The sequence below is a fragment of the Chlamydotis macqueenii genome, chromosome 13 (genome assembly GCF_036417535.1).
Source record: "Chlamydotis macqueenii isolate bChlMac1 chromosome 13, bChlMac1.mat, whole genome shotgun sequence".
NCBI lineage: Eukaryota > Metazoa > Chordata > Aves > Otidiformes > Otididae > Chlamydotis > Chlamydotis macqueenii.
Window position 1 is genome coordinate 15,742,453 of NC_141568.1, and position 20,941 is coordinate 15,763,393.

Genomic DNA, 20,941 nt, shown 5'->3' on the forward strand with positions numbered 1-20,941 from the left:
GCCCGCTATTCTGACTCTTGTTTCCATTTAAGTTGGTTTTGGGGTAGGGATTTTGAAGACAGCACAGCCTACGGGCAGAGCTCAAGCCTGGAACAGGATGACTACAGCTAAAGTGTTTCAATTTCTCAAGCTTGGGTTTCCCTGCTACAAAAACTTTTGTGCAGACTCCTAAAAAAAGCTCAAGCACAAATATATAAATGAGTTCAGCGGGAAGCAGTTGTCTAGCAGCCCCAGCCACTGAAGCTCTCTGGTTTCACACGAGAGAGGGGCAGGTCAGAACAGCTCTAGAAAGATCACACCAGAGTAAACCCAAGTGACCGAAATACCAGTGGTTAACCTCTCTGTTAAGGTATATGCCTGCAGAACAGCGAGATTGAAACCAACTGCTGCAGAAGAGGACAGCAACACCTGTTCTCTCCCCTCTTTGCTCCCACACACCAGTCATTACAAATAAGCAATCAAATCACAAGGCCACATATCTCCTGAACCAGATACAACTCGAATCTGTGATCTAGGAAAATGTACCTTTTGTATGTCGTTACCGGTTTCCTGAAAGCAAATCTTCAAGACCAGACAAGACTGCTTTAACATTTTTTTCCCAAGAGAAAAACACCACTGATATAAAGCTTTTGAGGTACAAAAGCAAAAAGCTTTGTTATCTTACAGAGGGTGGGCTGGATGTAACACACAGGATCCACTGACGCTATTCGCAATGGTGAACGCTGAGCTGATGTTGCTCCAGCACAAGAGGACAAACTAGAAGATGAGAGAGTTTCCAGAACTACTTTTTTAATCTTTCTGGGCTTTCTGCTGAAGTAGTTCGTAGTTCACCCACCACACCCAGCTTTGCTAAGCAACTGCCAACATCTTAAGAAAACACATTTCTTAGAATAGCTTCTATGAAAGCACGTAAGCAAACTGTGAGGGGAGTCCTCCTGTAATTAGCAGCTTCAAAAACAAAAGCTGACCTTTTTGCTATTTATAAAAAACATCTAACCTGCTCTTCCTGCTAATCAAGCAATCCTCAACGATTTACACACCAGCCGAGAAAGCAGCTATAATGGTGTCAGGGAAAATGAGGAAAGATGTGTGGGAAGTGGTAACATCTTCTATCAGGCCTGCCAATATAGTTTAAAAAAAAAATCCAAGACCTAATTAAGATTACAAATAAAACGTCTCGTGAGTTAAAGCATTATCTCCGCGCAAACGGCTCCAACACGGGCTCAGCCCTGTCCGCAGCCGGCGAAAGGCCCCGAGGGGCCGCCGACCCCGCCCCGGCCGCGACCCACTCCTGCTCCTCACGGGAAGGACCGGACCCGTCCGGAGCGGCCCTCCCCCCCGCCCCGAGGGCCGGTCAGAGCGGCAGTTTCCCCCCCGACCTGGGCGTCGCGGAACTCCACCACCACATTCTCGCTGCTCCAGCGCGCCGCCATCTTGGGCCGCCCCAGCAACCCCCGACGCCGGCAGGGCGGGGGAGGAGACGCCGGTAGCGCCTGCGCAGAGCGAAGGACACGGCGCGGGGGCTGCTGGGAAATGTAGTCCGCCCGCCATGAACCCCCGGTGAACCGGGGCACAGCGGCCCAAAGAACCGGCGGGGCCTCCCGTCCCGGGCGGCGCAGCGGGGCCCGCGTGGGCCCGGCCTCCCCGGAGGGGCTCGCTGCGGCGGCCTCCGGGCGGTTACGACCCTGCCGCAGGCCCCTGCGGAGCGGGGGGTGTGTGTGTGTGTGTGTGCGGAGTAGCGGGCTAGCGGGGGGTCGAGGCCTTGTGCTCGGCGGGGCGGCGCCCTCCCCCCCGGGGCAGCGGCGTCTACCGTGAGCCGCAGGCCGCAGCGGCGAGCGCAGGCCCGGCCGGCAGCAGCTCAGGGGTTAAGGGCGGCGGGCCGAGGCGGGGGGGGGGGGGGGGGGCCGGGGGCGGGAGCATGCGTGCTACCGGCCTCTATTGTCTCCGGCGCGGCGCCCAGCACCCAGGCGGCTGCCGGCGGCCGGCAGCGAGGCCCTGCCCGGCGCAGCGCAGCGGAGCGGGGCGCGCCGCCCCCGCCGCCCCTCCGCCGCCCCATGGGCCGCAGCTGATCATCGCCCGGCTGCCGGCCGCGCCCCGGGCAGGAACGAGGCGGGCGGAGCGACCCGGCCGGCGCCCACCCACCCCCCCTCCCCTGCTGTCCCCTTCCCCCCCTCCCCTCCCCGCTCCGCGGCCCCGGAGCCCTCGGCGGCCCCCGCCGGGAGTAACGGCGGCGGCGGCGGCGGACTCGGGGCGCCCTCGCCCCTGCGGGCCCGGCGGGGGGAGGATGCCTGGGGCGGGGATGGGTTTTCGCCCGTAGCTCCCCGCGCCCCCCCCCCACTCCCCCCCCTCCCCGCTTCCTTCCGCCCCCTCTCGCCTCCCGGGGGCGGCGCGGCCCCGTTCCCCGGCGGGGGGCTGTCGCTCGGCTCCCTCCGGCCCGGCGGCGCCCATATGGGGGGCAAACAGAGCACGGCGGCCCGTTCGCGGGGCCCTTTCCCGGGGGTGTCGACGGATGACAGCGCCGTGCCGCCGCCGGGAGGAGGGGGGGGGCCGCCCCCCTTCGGCCATTACCGGGCGGGAGGAGGCGGCGGCGGCGGCGCCATGGGGTTGCGCAGCCGCTCCGTCAGCTCGGTGGCCGGGATGGGCATGGACCCGGCGGCGGCCGGCGCCGTTCCCTTCGGGCTTTACGCGGCGGCAGCGGCGGCCGAGCGGGCCCCGGGCAGCGGCGGTCCGGGTTCCGACTCCACGTACGCCCATGGCAACGGTTACCAGGAGACGGGAGGCGGTCACCATAGAGACGGGATGCTCTACCTGGGAGCCAGGGCCTCGCTGGCCGATGCGCTGCCCCTCCACATCGCACCGCGCTGGTTCAGCTCGCACAGCGGTGAGTGACCGGCTCCCCGGAGCCTTCCCACCCCCCATTTCCTCTCCCTCCCTTAGGTACCCGGGGGGGACGGTGGGCACGATTCACCCGGGAAGGGAGGGGCTGGTCGAGCCCCATCGTGCCAAACCTGAAGGCAGGACCCTCGTGCCCTTCCCCAGCGTGGGTGAGCGCCAGGGCTGGCATCTGTGTCAAGGTCAAGGGAGGAAAGGGCTGTGGAGGGAGGAGGCTTTCTAGAAGGGATGTGAAGCGGTGGATGTGGCACCCCCCCTTGCCCTCAGCTTGGGGGGGAAAGTGATCTGAGGGTGCTGTAGCTCGAGCCCTTCGTTTTGAAGACCAGGCTGAGCTCCTCGTGTCTCTTCTGAAGGTGTTTTGGTGGGATGCTGCTCAGGTATAGCGGTTCCTGTGCCTTCGAAACTGGGAAAGGGGCAGAGGAAGCCTTTGAAAGTGAGGTGTGGGAATTTTCCTCCTTTGTTTCATCTGATAAAGGGCCAGGGAGAGGCCGAAGTGGGTTTTCTCATTCAAGCCAGCTGGCACCGTCGTGGTGCCGGGGAGGAAGCAGAGGAGGAACTGCCTGCCTCTCTAACAGGGCTGGGGAGCCGGCTGGGCTCTCCTGCAGGAAACCTGTCAGGCTGAGGGATTGGGCACGGTTGCCCCCATCCTCACCCTCCTGGCTGGACCCTTCTTGCATCCTGGTGTCTGGAGAGGAGCTCTGGCTGCGAGCGGGGCTGTGTCACTGACCTAGTTCTGGCTGGGTACAGGCAGCGAGGTGGGAGGTCCTCCCTTCCCCTCCTGGCTGGAGGGGAAGTCATTTCGGGGATGTCTCCTTGCATTTCCTGGAATAGTCTGGGATTTCTCTCCCCCCCGCCCCCTTGCAAATGCTGTAAGCGTTCTCCTTGTGTGACGTGGTCTGGGAGTTTCATAATTCGCCTTGGGACAATGCCTCATTTTCAGGAAAGCTTGAAACTAAACCAGTGGACAAGAGCAAAGTGCAAAACGAGGCTCATGGGGCCTGTTTTCCTACATCCATCTTGGGATTTTTTTCCCCTTTACCCAGTCTCCGGGGGGCTGCTCTTCTCAGATCAAAGCTGCGTCTTGCGTTGCATCCTCGGTGGCAGAACGCCCCGGGCCTGGTTCCTATGGATCCGGATAAGCGTGGTGCTTGTGGTCCTCCCTGGCAGATGGAGAGGGCTGGCTGGCGTGTGGCGCCGGAGTTGAGGCCGAGCGCTTCTGCAAACTTTCTTACTCCGTGACCTTGCACAGACGGTGCTGCTGCTCTGGTTTTTGAACATAGAAAGAAACTAAGGCGCAGCGTCCTTCCAGGTATTCCGCAAGAGCCTGTGTGAACGAGTGCCACTGGGCCTTCTGCTGAGGCTGGCGGTGGAGTGAAGAGGGTTTTGTTACAGAGACACCCCATAGCTAATATGTACGAAGAGGTGGTTGGTCAGAGAGTGTCAATGACATTAAACTACAGCTCTTAAACTGTGATGCTGAGATGAAAAACCTGTTCATAAAAATAAATCAGCTGCAAAATGGAGTAAGCTTTTTCCAGCCGTTCACACGAGTTAGTGCAACGCTGCTAAGTTAAATCCGCTGCCCCTGGAAGATTGCAGTGCAAGCTGTTGCAAGTGCTGCAAGAACTGGGTTTCTCTGGTGCCGCTTTTGGTGCCTTCCAAGAGCGTTGGAGCTGTGCGCGGGCTGCAGCGAGAGCCGTTCAGTCCGTGCTGAAGCCTCTCCCGGCAGAGGTTCTTCCTCATGGCTAATTAACAGCGAAAGGAGCAGAGGATGCTTAAAAACCATTTATGAAAACTTGTCAGAGCTCATTAAACTTTTGCCTTCTTCCTCTCGGTGTAAGAGGTTAACGGAGGATTTGGAGACCGAGGGGAAGGGGAAGTAGGCCACCTCAAGACTGCTAAAATTCCTGCTGATCTCCCATCGCAGCTGGTTAACTTACAGCAGGGCAGGCAGGAGCTACTGCCTTCTTCCCCGTTGCCTCCCCGTCGACCCGCTCCTCTCGCGGCGCTGAGCCACTCCATTAGCCACCGGAAAGTGCTGAAGCAGCAGCGCTCCGGTAAATGGAGAGGAGCTTTGACATTGCTGTGCGTGACCGTCCCCGCTGCTTTTGAAGGATGACTCGAGGTTGGGGATGAGGGGACCCGCCAGCGCACCGAAGCCCCTCGGCAGGACATGTGCCTGGAGATCTCGGGCGTCTGCCCGAGTGGCTGTACTGCCTCAAGGAGAGGAGCCCCCTGACCTCTGTGGCTTAACAGGTCTGGAGGGCAGGTCTTTGCCCTGCCTGCCCCTTTCCTCCTGCTTCTGCCCAGGCTGGAGACCTGGATGGTGCCAGTCTTGCCAAGTAGGGAAGGTGGTATCCCATGGGCTGGCTCTTTCAGGAGTACTTGGGTTTAGGGGAAGAGCTGAGAGCCTCGGAGTGCAGCCTGGGCTCTGCAGGGACAGGTTGGGACAGCGAGGAGTCCTGGCTTAGTATCGGTGATAAGGCACTGTCGCTGCGGCAGAGGTCCGCGATAACGGCGGCACGCAGATAGGCTTGGCGCCTTGCCGCTCCCTTTGTCTGCGACGCTGATTTTGTGCACCTCTCCGGCTGCTTCATGGCTCCTTTGGCCCAGCAGCAGGGACCCCCAGGAGCAAGCTGGGGCGGGCTGAGCTCTTCTCCCTGGCTGGTGTCACTCCTTCCCCTCTCCGTGCGGTCAAATGCTTGCAGAAGAGCCAGGCGTGCCTGGGGAGAGAGAGAAGGGGCCTGTGCTGGGAAGCCTGTGCGGTGGGAGGTTGCAAAGTGGTCCCCAGGGCCAGCTGTGCTGCAGCATCAACTGTAGGGTGCTGTGGGTCGTGACGGTCAGCGAGGAGAGCCCGGTACCGAATACTCCAGGCTCTGCCGGGGCACAGGGACAGCAGGAGCAGTTACGTACTGATGGCCTCTAGTCCTTTGAGGCCAGGGGAGGAGAGCTGCTGCTCTTAGGATTAGCAAAGCCTAAATGCACGTTTCAAACGGGAGCTCTGACATTTGTGGTGCAGCTTGTTCCTCTCTTTGAGGGTAAGTGAATCCCGTTTCCCGACAAGGATTTTCCCAGGTGTGTCCGCCATCCACTTGAGCGACGTAACTGCTCCAGCTCCACCTGAAACTGCTCTGGGATTTCCCTGTCTGCCCGGGGTTTCTGAGATCCGCTTCCTGGCCTGCGCGGGTGGAAGATGAAAAAACATCTTTTGCAACTTCGGAGTTTGCTTGTAGCGCTTGACCCTGTTCCTGTAGCTTCATGACCAGTAGGTCTTCTCAGCAAAGCCAAGGCTAGCGGGAAGAAGGGAGAAAAAGGAGAAGTGTGGTTTAGTGCTGCGCATCTCCAGCTTTGTGCGATTCTCTTCGTATCGCTCGTGTTATTCATCTTCATCAGAGGATCTCGGGGAGTTTGCAGAGGCTGTAAGTAGCTTAAAGTTTATCTGGAAATCCCCCTCATCACCCAAAGCCTCTGAGTGTTTGAAGCTCTAATAAATCCATATCTCCCTGCCTGCTGGCTAGCCCAAGAAAATGCCTAGCTCATGCTTCTGCGCGGAGCCCTCAGGAATGTCGCAGGCTTTCCGTGCACCGACAAAACAAGTTGTTCGTCCGGTATGCTGGCAGCAGCAGGGCTGGGACGTCTCCTTTGCCAAGTGAGCTGCTGCGTTCTCAGCAATGCCTTGCCCGGAGCGGAAGGGCCAGCCTGGGGGTGTCCAGTGCGTAGACAGCAGCCAGGTTGCTGGGCTGGGTCCTCCTCCAGGCAGGGTTAGAGAGTGAAACAAGCTATCCAGCTCTGGAGTAAGGGATGTGCGATAGGGATGGCTTGTTGGAGGGTGAGCGGAAAGTGTGTGTGGACACCTATGTTGGTCAGCACTGGTCTCTGCGGAGCCAGGAAGAGGCATCTCTGTGGTGGATCCTTGCTGTGCTCCGACAGCTTCGAGTCCTGAGCCTTTTCTCACTGGTGTTTGGCGATCCTCACACCTGAGTCAGTCCTGCCATTGCGATCTCTACACTAAAACCAGAAGGCTTCATGCTAGCTGGCTAGTCAGCGAGCTGCTGGAGGGAGTTTGCTTTCAGTCCTGACTTTCCTGCCACCAACTTTTCAACATGCAGACATCATAGGTGCTTCCCTCCCCGCTCGACAGGGGCTAGGCCAGGGGAAGGGCGCCACAAGGTCTGCAGGAACTTGCCATTGTGAATCTGTTTTTGCCAGTGGGAATTTCCAAAGGGGACCATGCTCAAACCATCTTTTTGTGGGCTTGGTGCTGGTGGCTGCCTGGGAGCCGGGCCAGGCACCCGCAGCGTTGCCAGGCCTGCGGATTGTTTGGGAAGCAGCGCAGGAATGGTCCTGATGGCTCCCCAGGCTGGTGATATTCAGCTGTTGGACTCTCTGGGCCTGGAGGGGTTGCTCTTCCACTTCTGCCTTCTCTGAGCCGGCTGCAGGACAGCCTACGCCTAGGGCTGGGGGAAGAAGCCGCAGCTACCTTGGAAGAATGAGGCACCGAGTACCAGAAGATGGGAGACCCAGAGGCAGCTTTAACACGTACCAGACCCGCAGCCTGGGGATGAAGTTTAAGCGTGTCAACGTTGGTGTTGTGCGTGAGAAGCTGGCGGCGGCGGTTGTTATCTTCGGTCTCTGCAGCGGGAGCTAGCGCAGACCGTCGCTGCGCTGCCGTGCCGCTCTGGTGCCCTCTGAAATCTTGTGGCCGCCTTGCCCAGGAGTGAGGTGCTAATTGCTGTGTGTGAACTGGCTTGGCTGGGCTCGCTCCTCTCTACAGCTGTGCATAAATCGGCGCAGGGGGTCTGCGTGCCCTCTCCCCGCTCTGCACGCGTACGCACCAGAGATGCTGAGAACGATGCTCTGGTGCTCCCGGGGCTGACCCACTTCCCAGCCAGGATTGTCTTCCCGGCCCGTGACGTAAGTTTATCCCATGCTGGTTTGTTTTGCTGAGATGTTTGTTTCGGTGACTGGAATAACCGTAAAGGCTTCTCTTCTTTATTAATGTGCTATTAGGGCTCCTCTCTGCTCTCTCTCTCTCTCTCCCGTTCGCTGGCCGGAGGATCAATCAGATGCAGACATCTTTGGTGGAGGAGCGGTACCAGGGCTGGCGCTCGGCCAAGGGAGCCGCGGAGAGTCATGGGGAAAATGCTGCTAAATGCTGAAAATTAATTTCAAGAGAAACGCAGGGAGGGAGAAAAACCCACTTTGGGGAAAAAAAAAAGAAGCAAAGCTTTTTTTCCTCCGATGTAATCTCCCATGTGACAAATCAGACAGGCAGCAAAGAGCTCTTTGAATGAATTCCCTCCGCAGGGAGCGGTCCCAGGGCACCCCGGCCAGCCGGTGGGCATCCGTGAGGCATGTCTGGTTGCCTCTGCTGCTGGTACACCGAAACCCCAGATATGTCAAATATTGGAGTCTGAGTAATGTGACCTGGCTTTCTCCGGGTTCCTTTCAAATTGTAAGGGCTCGCGACTGGCTTACACAAGCCTCCAAGTGATGCTGTAAAGCAACAGCGTCGTTTTTCCTGCCTGCTCTGCTGTGGCTGTGCAGTGAGGTACAACAAGCCTCTCTGTAGAGGCAGACCTGTTTTTTATTTCAGCTAGTGGTTAAAGTTGGGCCTTCGAGGTCTTGCCTGCAGCAGGCAACTTTCAAATGTGGACAAACCCGTCGGGGGTTTAGGTGTGTCCCCCCCAGGGATGCTCCTGCTGTCCCTGCGGGCGCAGCTTGGCCAAACGCTTTTGCTGGGCGCTTTCTGGTGGGAGGCTGTTGGGACGTGCAGCTGCAGGAAGCTCTGCTGGCCTGAGGCCTCTTCTCGTGCCGCTGCACAGCGTTTCCCGTGGGCAGAGCCCGGCTGCCGACGGGTTTCCTGCCCTGCTGGCTTGCGGGCAAGGGAGGGGAGTGCCTGTGACGGGGGACAGAGGCTGCTTTTCTCTTGGTCTGGTTTAGCTTTCCAGCCCACTGCGGGTTCTGCAGAGCCCAGGATTTGGGGAGAGCGATGGGGAGAGCTGGCGAGGCAGCGGGCAGGTCTTCGCGGCTGCTCTCTGTGCTGCTGCCGTGGGGCTCAGCCCATCGGTGCTCCCTGCTGTGGTCCCTGCGCGCTGCTGGGTTTGTCGCGTGTGGCCGGCTGAGTTTGAGCAGATGCGTCGCTCAGCGCTGGCGTTGTCCTCCAGGCCACGATGGCACGTCTGTGGGCAGCTGGATGTGCTTGGTACGAGGTTTGCTGGCGGGGATGGTGCCTCGCTGTTGGAGAGGCTGCGGTGCACCTCCGAGGTAGAGCTGACTCCTCTCCCCTCCTTCCCCGCGGAGCTGAGCTGTGCCGGCCGATGTCAGCAGCAGGTCGGCCCCTGGGACAGCTGCGGTGTCGTGTCGCTCAGGAGGGCACGAGCCAAATTAGCTTGGGAAATTCCTGGCTCTCTGCACTTGTGTACACTTGTGCAGCTGTGGGCCTCCCATCAGTGGTGCGGAAACCAGACCGTGCACCTTGTGCGATGGCTTTGTGGCACTTTGTAGAGGAGCAGAGAGATGCAGTGGAAATATTTACCCTTTTGCTAGTTTTAGCCACTCTAGCAGAAATTTCCCAGGGCTGTATATTCCCAGCGAGCACCCTTGGCTCGTTGGGGCCGTGTCGGGTTATGTCCACGGTTCCTGAGAGACTGCAACCTGCCAGAAATGGAGCTGGGACAGGTTTTGGTGAGGGAAGCGCAACGGCACAGATGAAGAATTGAACTGAAAGCCCCTCAGAGCTGTTTCCTGCCCCTAGCAGGCAGGACGGCGTGACAACAGCGGGTATTTTTAGAGGCCAGCTGCCTGCAACGCGAGAGAAGGAGAGCGGCAGTCGGCAGGAGAACTGAGCGATGCTCCCCCTGTCCCTCATCCTTGCTCAGCATTTTATTTCCTCCCAGGTCAGGGCTGCTGGCGTTAAGGAGTTTCTGCATCCTCCGTCCCTCTTTGCCTGTTGCTGCCGTGGAAGGCAGCTGGCTTCGGTCTCCCTTCGGCTTTCGCCATGGCTGCGCGTTTGATCACTGCTCAGCGGCCTGAGGGTGGTGTTGGGGGCTCTGCTCTTCGCATCCCAGACGATTGTGTTGGAGCTTGGTGTGGTGGGCGTTTTGGGGGTTGTTTTTTGAAATCTTTGTCACCAGTGAGGGACAACGCACAGTTTCTCCTGAAGCCAGGGTAATTGCGGTAATTTGTTTGGGATACAAGGCGATGGAGCTGCATTTCATCCGAAGTGCTGCAGGGGAATTAGATCCACCTTTCAATCCATCCGTCCAAGGCCTGTACATCTGTAGCTGGGGAAGATGAGGAAGGATTCAGCTCTAGGCAGGTGGCTTAAATTACGGTCTGCAGGAGATCCAGTCAATATGGGCAAAATCTCCCAAATCTCCAGGCTCTGGCCCTCATGCTGGGCAGCTCGATGCTGTCGAACATCCCTCCCAGCCCGCAGCGCGCACAGCAGAGGTGTGTGATCATCCTGCAGATCTGCACCCCATTTTTCTCTTCCTGCTGTCCTGGTAGCCTGGGGAGATTCACTGGGCATCCCTCAGCACTTACAGACCCTCCTGGGGAGCAGGGAGATGCTCTCTGCCCTGCATCTCTTCCTACCAGGCAAGGGGCAGGTGAGGCGAGGTCTTGCTCTGAGGTGTGCTTCTCCCCAGGATTTTTTTCCAACAGTGTCGGTGTGCCTTTCATGCTCTGTTTGCTGCCCACGACGTAAAAACTGCCCTTCCTCCGCCCTGAAAAGCAGTGCTCCGTCCTTCCCACGCACCCCAGGGGCTCGTACCCCCAGTAACTTCTGCCACCTGCATGGCATGTCCCATGGCCCAGGCACAAAGTGCCATGAGAGACCCTCCACCACTCCATTCGTGCTGTATTGCCATGGGATGCCCGGGGAGGAGGCATCCCAGGAGCTGGATGGGATTGCTTCCCGGCTGGAGGGAGCGTGTGGGTGAGATCCGTGTTGGGCTCTGCTCCCTCTGCTAGCATCGTGAAGCCGAGGCGTGTCATCGTGTGTCTCTGGAGTGTCCCCTCGTCGTCCCAGCGAGTTCAGCTGAGGTGTGACACAGCCTCAGCAGCATCAAGGCAGGAGGTTTTTTTGCTTTGGAAAATCCCAGGGGTCAGGAGGGAGTTAGCCAGGGAGCTGCCACTTCACCCCACGGGGTCAGGCCCGGTTGTGTTTGGGAGTGGCTCAGGTCAGGCTTTTGTGCTTAAGCCTTTCCGAAAGCGGGAGTTCCTCTGGCAGCTCGGCAGCGGCTGGTGCCCGGCGGCGGGGACTCCGTGGGTGCCTCCCCAACGATGGGTTAGTCACAAGTGACTCACCCTGCCAGTCCCCGCGTGACGTTCCTTCGCTGCTCCCTCCCAGCCGAACAAAGCATCCAACTCTTTCCCTTTCTGTTCCGATTTCCGAGTTGCCGCGTCCCACTATGCTGCAGGAGGATCCCCTGCGCTCCTTCGTTTTGGTACCTGGAACCCCCTCGAAGCCCTCTTGGCTCCGTGCATCTTGCGGGTGATTGCTGCTCGCAGTTGGGCTTCCCCCTTCGCACAAGAAAGATTGGGGAGGAAAAAAGCAGGTGCGTAGGCAAACCCTTTGGAAATTCCCTGGTGTGCCCGCAGGATCCCTCTCCTCTCTGGGAGGGATCTGAAACCCCCAACACCCCTTGCGAGGCGGGGAGGCAGTACCGGGGCATCCCTGCAGCTCTTCTGTGCCATGAGATGGCCCCGGGCCGGTTTTGTGACTAGCAGGAGCCCTGCATGAGGTTGTAACTCGGAAAATTCAGGCCCTGCAGCCCAGTGGTGGGAGTCTAAGGTGTTAACGCCTTCACCGGGCTGTCGCCCAGGACCCCTCTGCTTAACTTTGCTGTTCTCCGGGATGCTAGAATTAGCTTTGGGCTACACGCTCGTTCTTACGAAGCCTGTCCCCAGCAGCTGGGGGAGTGTTTCTGCAGTAAACCAGGACTAGCTGGAAGGCAGGGTGACCCCGGGAGGTTCCCTTTCTCATCCAGGTGTGGGGGAACCGATCCTGCAGCATAGCCTGGGCTGTGGGAGGGAGATGCTCTCTACCTGTAGCATGGGTACTTTTGTTCAAAACTTGCCGTTGCAGCCATGAAAGGGGCAAGGCGAGGGGAGTGCTTGGGGTGCAGAGTTCTCGCATGTGTTCCCTGAGGATGTGTGTACACGGATGGTGGCTCTGGAGGTCCTGAGACCGTGTAGCCAGGCCTCTTTGCCCTGCCACTTCTCAGTGTTCACAGGCTGTGCTTGGAGGTGTCTTGTAAGGCTTTGCTGTGTCTGTCTGCTAAGGCTTGATGGCTTTTTGGGAGCAAATGTCTCTGTGGGGCTCATGCATCTGCTGCCCCTTCCCAACTCAGCCCCACTACTGCAACCTGCTCTCCTTCCTGTTTCCCGCTACACCCTCGTAAGAAACCAACTGGCTGAAAAAAAAAATCTCAGCCCCCTTCACTGGGCTGCTGTGATGTGATGCCACCCAGCCCCTCTGCTCTGTGTCCTGCATCGCTCTGGCCTCACATCCCATCTGGAGCACCAAAGCCTTTTCCTTGCTGCTGCGTCTTCTCTTTGTGGCTTGAGTCAGGTGGGAGCCGAACGAGGCATCTCCAAAACTGAGCTGCGTGGTCCATGGCACGTCCCTGCCACCCTTGGCTGGTGTGCGGCCAACCTGACAGCAAACACTCACAGCACGGGGACTTTGCCAGGAGCCACTGCGAACCAGGGTCAGCTTTTCTTAGACGTTGCAAAACCTGGCCTTGCACAGAAGCAGCTTCTTTCTGGGGTGCTGCTTCACGTTACAAACATTTGTTTTCTCCCGGCTCAGCCAGCTGAACTGGCTCAATCAGCAAGGAAGCGGTGGGGTGGGATGGGGCTGGAGCAGGACCGTCCCCCCGCCGAGGCAGCAGCCTGCACAGTTGGGTTTCTCTCCAAGCACTGCCATCCAGGGATGTCCCATCCCGGCCACGTCCCTGCTGCCTGACCGATCATCTGGGGCTGGCCTGCTGAAGTTCCCCAGCCCTGCCTCCCTTCCAGCCCCAGGAAGGTGGGATGTCTTGTTTCCACCCTGGACCCATCCTTTACGCTCTCCCCACCTCCCTGCAGCCTTGACTTGGGAGGAAGGACCCTCCTACAGCCCTTCTTTGGAGCCAGCAAATGAGGCCACTTAAGTGCTTTACTCCTTCCTGCCTACGTGTCCCCGCTCGTGTCAGCCCCTGTGCTGCACAATAGCCGAGCGGCGTTCCGGCGCCTTGTGTCCTGCCGGGGCAGCAGGCCACAGGGCCGTGCTGGGCTCCGGCTCCCGCGTCTGCCCGTGCAGCTGATGCCATTTCCTTCTGTAGGGGGAAGTGGGTTTGGGCCTGATTCTGCTGGGTGTCCTGGACTCCATGCGCTCAATGTGCATTTTGCTGCTGGAGGGAGCGTGGTCCTTGGTGGGACGGGTCTTTGGAGCTGCCTCCTGGCCCCGGTGCGAGGCGGCGTTGCCGACTGCATTGCTCAGAGGCCGGTAGAGCATCACTTTCATGGTGGGTGGTGCTCTCGGAAGAGGACACCCGTGGAGGTCCTCAGCTGCCGGGTCCCTGTGGTACCCAAGTGCTGGAGATGTGCGCCGTGCACCCCAGGTGCCGTCTTCGATGCGCTGCCCTGTGGCTATTGCTTTAAAAAGATGAGACTCTGTTAAGCCAGTAAGCAATTTATTTTCCAGGAGATGCTGGGTCTGGTTATCTTGGCTCGGCAGGTTTCCTTTGCTTGGCTGGCGAGGAGGACAACTCCTCCGTGGTCCCTTCCTTCCTGGGGCTGCGCTGGAGCCCACGAGGGGTCAGGGAAGGGGAGGACTTGGGCTGCCGTTGCCTCACCCAACCCCACGTGCTTCTGCTTCACGTTGGCTGCCTGGGCCCGTAGATGTGGTCTTTCAGTCTTTCCCTCCTCTTCAATCGCTAGCGTGGGATTTTTAAAGATGATCCATCTCTTCCAGCTTCCACCTGGTGCCGGTTCAGCTGGCAGTGTCAGGGAAGCCGTGGGAGGAGGTGGGATGCTCAGGGCTTGTTCAGCAAGGAGGAGGCACCAGGACTCTGCTTCAGTTGTGTGCTTGGCCCAAATATTCCATGCATTCATCTCCCGCTCGGATGCATCCTCACCTGGGGTAAGCCAGCTCCCTTGGCCGGGGCCTGGGATGCTCCCTGGAGACATGGAGATGGGCTGTGGAGCTGAGGTTCCCAGATCTCCTGTGGACACCAGGCAGCCTGGGGCTCACCCCTGAGCTCCCTGGCACTCAAGGTGTCCCGTGGGGTGGCGGGGCACCAGAGGAGGGACCCCTCCTGGGGCCGGCGGATTTTGGGGAGTTTGTGTAGCCGCTCCCACACGCAGGTCTTCTGGTGCAAGCCAGGGTCTCCTGCCACTGGGGCAATACTGCATCTCCTGGTGGCACCGTGGCCTGTAAGTGGTCCATCTGCAGGCACACTGAGCTGGCAGGGTTTGATGAGTGAACGTGGACATGGTGGGTGCCTTTCCCTGCAGTCAGGGATGGGGTTGTAGCTTCTGTGGACACCATCTCACTCATCCCCAAGGGAGGCAGCCACTTCCACTTGAAGGCCGTGGTGTGGTTGACCCCGCTGTTGTGCTCAGTGGCTTCCCCAAGCTGTGCAGGTCGTTGTGGACATCACTTGCAGACACAAGTGATGGAGATTTCCTATCCCAGCTCCAGAAGCAGCTGCGTTTGAGATGTTTACGGGTGGGTTGGAAACACATCTTGACCCTCCTGACACCACCAAAGCACCAGCAGCCTGTGTGTTGGTGCTTTCGGCACCGTGAGGGTTAACCACGGGGTTTTTTCAGCTTGCACAGGACCTGGTGGAGGTTTTCAGAGGTTCCCAGCTCTGCTTTGCCTGGGTCTCTAAAATTAACCATGTAACCTTCCTAAAAATACTCAGAGGGCAGTAGTCCCCGGAGAGCACCAGCTCTGCTTGCTCCCGGTTTCTAGACCGAGCCATCAGAGAGATGAGGTGACCTGGCAATGGGCGTCTCGCAGCCCTGGAAAGCCCTTGGCTTTCTCAGAAGTCGCCTGCAGGATACGAGAGGCCAGGTCTGGATCTGAACCTGTCTTTCTGGACCGGCCCGCTTCCCGCAGCACCCTCCTCTTCCTTGCTTGCTCCCGGCAAGACCTGGTGCCTGCCGGCACGTAGAGACGGTGCCAGCCTCAGGTGTAACGTGCCCCGGGCGCCTTGGGAGGGAGGAGGGGTCCATGGCCTTTCCCTGGAGCATCCTCCGAGCCTCCCCATGGGTGTGGGAGGCCCAGGCAAGGAGGAATAGCTGGGCCCTTCCTCTCTCATATTTTTTTAGGCATGTGGGAGGAGGGCGGAAAGGGCTCGAGAGGGAGGGAGCTGAATTTTCCATGAGCAGCTGTCAAAATGTAATCTCCTGCGTCGCTCGGGCTGGCAGCTTAGGCAGGATAAATTAATGGGGATTTCGGGGGAACGTGGAAAATACCACGGCCCGGAGGGGGCCGGCTGCGTGGGGAGCGGCCCTTTCATCTGCGGGATGGGCTCCGGGCCCCAGCGCCCGCCTGACCGGTGGAGTGATGTTCCGTGGCGCTGGGCTCGACGCCTGTTGGGTACTGGCTGTCCGCTGGCCTCGGCAGTTCTTCCATCCGCCACCTTCCCCCAAAGGTCACCCCGAAAAGGGGCGAAGGAGCCCGTCTCCCTTCTCTGCCTCCCCTTTCCCGCTGGTGGGGGGCTCTGTGGTGGGGGATGCCAGCAGTTGCTCTTGCAATGCCAAATATTTGTGCCGACAGCTGGGGTGCAGGGTGGCCCCCGCCCCGGGGGCCTTTCCACGCTGGCTCTTCGCTCCTGCTCAGACCCAGGAATTTGTGCAATTGTGTTTTCATCATTTTATTTATTTCTTTTTTCCCCCTCCATCTTGCAAAATGCAGAGCCAGGAAAGCACGTTTGCTTCTGCGCTTGGCTCGGCCCCCGGCCCTGTGCGGCAGCCAGCGTCTGCGGCTGGAGCACGCCGTGCGCGTGCCGGGGTTTGAGCCCGGGCCCCTCCATCTGCACCGTGTCCCCACGCCCTTGCCACCGGGCCCTGGGGTGTCCGTGACCCCCAACCAGCTGCCCAGGGAGCACCGAGGAGCGTGCCGGGTGTTCGTGTGCCGGCTATTTATAAACGTGCTAACGCTACCCCAGCCAGCAGAGAGGCCTGGAGATACGGCAACAGCCGCTCGCTGGAGCCTGCGGAGGGCCCTGCTCTTTCCCTGGCTCCTGCCGCTTTGCTGGCAGCCGGCGGTCGTGCCCTGGCAGCCGCGGGCTGGACGGTCTCGTCCGCGGCCCTCTCCCTTTGGCCTGGTTGCGCATCCCATAGGATCCCTTCGGGTGCTGCCGGAGCTGACGGATCTGGGGCAGCTGTTTAAAATAACACGTTGGCACAGAAAAAGGAGGGGCCGGAGAAAACGAGGTCTTCCCGTGCGGGGCGCGAGGGACGGTACATAACCTGCCCTGACGCCGAGTTCGCAGCCGAAGCGCCTTTTCCAATGGGAGCCCTTCGCAGCCCCTCCCCGTGCTGGAAACCAGTCTGCAGAGCTTCCCTGGCAGGGACCCGTGCCCGCGGTGCTGGCAGACCGTCCGCGTTGGAGCAGGATCGGTTCAGCCGGGGACAGGGGAGCCGGGGGACAGGGACGGCGCCTTGCAAGGGGAGGCTAGTTGGGTCTTGCAGGAGGCAGGCTGGGAGGCTATCCGAGCCCGCTCTATAAATACACCAGGCGAGTAAACACTTGGGAGGAGAAAAAAAACCCAACTATTTCAGCTAACGGGCACTGCTGCCACAAGGTATAAATCGGTCAGGAGTAAAATTAGGCTGGAGAGGAGAATGCAGATGGGTGCTGTTGCCTGCCGGGCTCCGGCTGCCGGCACTGCCCTTTTGGCTTGGTGTGAACGGGGCTGGGCTCGCAGCGGGGACCCTGCAGCTCGGCCCGGCTGGGACAGGGATGTGTCCCTGCGGTGGCACGCTGTGGGCCAGCCTGGCACCCTTATTTTAGCAGGTCCTTTCAGACCCAGTGCCCCGCCACCCATGATGCTCATCCTTGCCATGCCCTCCTGGGAAATAACCGCCCTGCGGAGGAGCAGGAGTTGGTGTCCGTGTCCTCGTGGCTCTCGTCCCAGGAGCAGGGAATTAATCTGTATCGATCACCGCCGCTGATGGGAGGGCGCGCGGGTGTTGAGCCGTTATCCTGGCTGTTTGCACGGCGAGGGTCTGAGCTGCCTCCCGTTAAAGCCGCCCGCACTTTCTCCCTTCCAAGAAGCAAAAAAAAGCCACATGGATGCGGTGGCAGAGAACCTGATTCATCCTCAGATCATTTGTGTATGTGTGTTCCTTTTCTCTTCTTTCCCAAGCAGCCTTTGCATATATATGAAGAAAGCTCTTAAGCGGCACTGCAGTCAAACCTGATCTGCTTTTAGAAGACAGGTCCTTAAATTACCCTCTCCCTCTCTGCAGGCGGGGAACTGTTCGGTGTTCTGGTGCAAAGCCACGGTGGTGGCACGCGCCTCTTCGGCTGCGTTGGCTTGAGCCCCGCTGCGCTGGGCAGTGACGAACTGCGCGGCCTCACACCGGCTGCGGTGGGAGGGCAGGGAGTCCCGAGCTGGTTGGGGATTTGATCCCAAGGAGTTTGGAGTCTGGAAGCCTGGGTTTGGGGCAGCCTCGCTCGGTGGCGCTGGGGATGATGCGGTGGTGGTCTGCACGGCTGGAGCAGGTGGTGGCACTGGTGTGGTACCCTGGCACCAGCCGGGCCCCGTCCTCACGCCTGAGCAAGGGCACGGAGCAGATCTGGACATCAGATCTGGACATCAGCTTCACCCAAGAGTCCAGGTCACCGGGCAGGTGCGGGTGACAAGGCAGAGCCGAGGCCAGGCTGGGATGTAAGCCTGCGGTGTCCCCCTGCTCCTGGGGCTGCTGGCTGGCATTGGAGGGGCGAGCACCCACCTCACTCCTGCAAAAAGCTGGAAAAAGCAGTGGTTTGGGTTCACTGCTCCAGCCTGCCCGCTCTCTGCTGTGGCCCTCCAGAAAAACCTCCTTCCTTGTAGCGTTTCTGGCTCAGCTGTGCGGGGCTGAGCTACGGCAGCGGGGACAGCACCATCCTGGAACAGGGACGTGCCCCTGCGCTTGCCAGCCGTGGGGTGCTGCGCGCCCCGGGCTGCTCCTCGCCCTTTAAGGCCCAGCAGCAGCTGGTGGCCACGTGTGCACTGCCTTGGCACGCTCTCCGTGCCCTCTGCGCCACGGGCACGGGGACGACCGACCGACGGGCCGGCTCGGGCGGTTGTCCCCCACCGGGTGGCTGTCCCCTGCGCCGGCGTTGCTGGCGGCCGGCACAGGATGAGCGGGCGCCCGGCGGGCGCTGCGTGGGGTGCGTGGCACCATGCAGGCGGCAGGTGAGGGGCTGCCCACTGCCTTGCTCTGCCGTGGCCTCCGGGACTCCCCAGGATGCGGGATGGACTCTTCTCCTCCTCCCCTCAGCAAGGGCTTCTCTCTCTGCTCTCCCTCCAGGTTTCAAGTGCCCCATTTGCTCCAAATCCGTGGCTTCTGACGAGATGGAAATGCACTTTATCATGTGTCTGAGCAAACCTCGCCTCTCCTACAACGGTAAGGGTCGGCGGCCAGGCTGTGCGGGGAACGCGGCGTCCTGCCGGCTTGGGATGGCTCCGGGCAGGCTGGAGAGACGCTGGCCGCAGGCTGCATGGGCAGGCGGCTCGGCTGGGCTTGCCAAGAGGGCTGTGCTCCAGCGAAGCAGCGCAGCTCACGGCCCCTGCTCCGCTGCGCTCCCCCGGCGTGGCTCGGCCCTGCTGCTTTTGCCTTGGGACCCTTTGTAATGCAGCCCCCTCCCTGTTGCTTGCTAGGGCGTGCCGAGCCATCCCGGCCGGGCATCCTGCGTGGCCAGGGCACAGGGGACCTGTGTCCTCCTGGGCTGCACTTCCGGAGGGTTGTTGCCTTCCTCCCCTCCTTGCTGGCAGTGAAGCTTACTGGGCTGAGCGCAAGGTCTGCAAGCCCCTGCATCTCCCATCCTCTCTCATGATCACTCGTGGGAGAGTGACCCTCCTCCGTGGTGCTTTTTTGGAAACCAGGGGTAGGGGGGTGTGTCCACTGCAGCCACCCCAGCCCCATCTTCCCCCCCCAACCCCGGTGCCTCCACCTGCTCCTCCTGCCAGCATTCCCTGTCACTGCTGCCACTTGGATGCCCCATTCCAGCTGCCTCCATGGCGGTGCCATCACGGGAAGGGGGACGTCACAGTCTCACCGTTGTCTTCCCCTCCACTCCCAGATGACGTACTGACCAAGGATGCCGGCGAGTGCGTGATCTGCCTGGAGGAGCTGCTGCAGGGGGATACGATAGCCAGGCTGCCCTGCCTCTGCATTTATCACAAAAGGTACCGCCGCCTGCGTGGGGACATGGCCAGGCGGGTGGCAGGGGGACGGACGGGGACATCCCGGGGCTGGGTGGCACGGTGGTGACGTGCTCTCCTCTCTCCAGCTGTATAGACTCATGGTTTGAAGTGAACAGATCTTGCCCGGAGCATCCTTCCGATTGACCTGCCGGGCGTGCTTGCTGACTTCTCTCTAAGGTGAGCGGTGAACAGCGGCTGGCTGTTCAGACGGGATTTCCCCCTGCTGGGTTTAAATTCGGGGCTGGGAGGGGAGGACGGGCTGGGACGGGGTGGCCGTGGCTCCCGCTCCTCACCTGCCGTCATCTCTCTCTGCCTTTGCAGGGCACCTTGCTATACCTGCTGTACCTCCTCTCCCCGTCCCCTCCGCCCCGCCTGGAGTTTTGGGCTGACTTCAAATTCCTCAAGAAGACAAAAATAAAACCCAGAAACTTGAATCCACTTGGGACAACGGCTAATTTTTTTTAATTTTATTTTATTATTTTTATTTGTTTTGTTGTTTTTTGGGTTTTTTTGTTTTCTTTTTTAATTTAAAAGATTTAAAAAAAAAAAAGAGAAACATCCAGGAGAAGACAGTGTGAGAAAAGCAGAGCGACCCGCTCTTCCCTCCACAGCCACTGGTCACCAGGAGAGCTCTGCCCACCAGAGACGCCCCGGGGATGCCCTCGGCCGAAACCCCGCCATGATGTTTGGCTTTTCTCCCCGAAACGAAGGGGAAAGCTGCCGGGGGACAGCCGGCCAAACGGAGCACGCGGCATTTCTCACCGGCAACCCCCCCACCTCCCACTCGGACTCGCCCGGGGGCTCTGCTCGGTTTTTTTGCACTGACTAAACGGGAATTTTCTCCTCTCTCCGTCTCCCTTTTGGAGATCTCCACCCCGGCCCCGGCAGCGTGAGACGGGGACTCTGACCCACGCCGGGAGCGGGGCCACTGCTCCCCCCTGCCAAGCTGCGGGGGTCCGTCTTTCAAGTGTTTACAACGAGAAAAAAAAGGAAAAAAAAAAAAAAGAAAAAAAAAAAGAGAAAACCAACAAAAAAAGAAAAAAAAACAAACCACAACTGAAGCTTCGTGTTGACTGGCGTGTTCTTCGATTTTGAGCTTCTCTGCCCCGGTGATGTTTACAGACTGGTCACTCTTTAACTCAGCTATAACCACTCAGAGACTGGAGAGCCGCAGCATCCCTGCCGCCCCCCTGCCGGGCTCCTCTTGCCAAAACCACCCCCTCCTCTTTCTTTCCATCCCCTTTGAGTCGAACCCTTTCGAGCTGGGTCTGGGGGAAGGCCCCCGATGGCCCCCCTGGACGCCCCCGGCCACCCTGGCCATGGAGGTGGCTTCGCTGGAGGTGCCAAGACGGAGTCGTTTCATGGCAGTGATCCCCCCCAGCCCATCCCCGTCCCCTCCCGGCGCGGCGGGTGCGTTTTCGTTGGTGAGACCTCCCCTGCCGGTGGCCGTGCCCCTGCGGGAAACCTTTCTGTATTTATATATTAAAAAAAAAAAAAAAACGGGGAAAAAAACTTAAGAGTTCAGAGCTTGGGGGGAGCTTCCTTCATTAGTCAAGGTGTTTTGATATGGTATTAAAACAATGTTCAATAAAATATTCACTGTTATTTTATTTCACTGCCTTTCTTGG

The 20,941-nt window shown here is 59.5% G+C and overlaps 2 protein-coding genes across 3 annotated transcripts in view; one reads left to right on the forward strand and one right to left on the reverse strand.

Moving 5' to 3' along the window:
• Nucleotides 1–1,480, reverse strand: part of WDR59 (WD repeat domain 59) — a 50,376-nt gene extending 48,896 nt beyond the window's left edge. For both annotated transcript variants that reach the window (XM_086758216.1, XM_086758215.1), the window contains exon 1: nt 1,380–1,480. In XM_086758216.1, the coding sequence (XP_086614342.1) occupies nt 1,380–1,433 (54 nt within the window). In that variant the 5' untranslated portion in view covers nt 1,434–1,480. The remainder of the gene's footprint in view (nt 1–1,379) is intronic.
• An 831-nt stretch (nt 1,481–2,311) lies between these two features.
• Nucleotides 2,312–20,923, forward strand: ZNRF1 (zinc and ring finger 1). The gene is made up of 5 exons (XM_086758358.1): nt 2,312–2,881; nt 18,418–18,513; nt 19,190–19,295; nt 19,400–19,490; nt 19,635–20,923. The coding sequence occupies exons 1-4, from the start codon at nt 2,449–2,451 to the stop codon at nt 19,455–19,457; spliced, it is 693 nt and encodes a 230-aa protein (XP_086614484.1). The 5' UTR covers nt 2,312–2,448; the 3' UTR covers nt 19,458–19,490; nt 19,635–20,923.
• The last annotated feature ends 18 nt before the right edge of the window (nt 20,924–20,941 follow it).

Bases quoted from the DNA above. Each gene is read 5' to 3' on its own strand.
- ZNRF1 (XM_086758358.1), top strand. From the start codon at position 2,449: ATGGGGGGCAAACAGAGCACGGCGGCCCGTTCGCGGGGCCCTTTCCCG. The intron at 2,882-18,417 runs GTGAGTGACCGG...CTCTCCCTCCAG, and splicing joins CTGGTTCAGCTCGCACAGCG to GTTTCAAGTGCCCCATTTGC. The intron at 19,296-19,399 runs GTACCGCCGCCT...TCCTCTCTCCAG, and splicing joins CTCTGCATTTATCACAAAAG to CTGTATAGACTCATGGTTTG.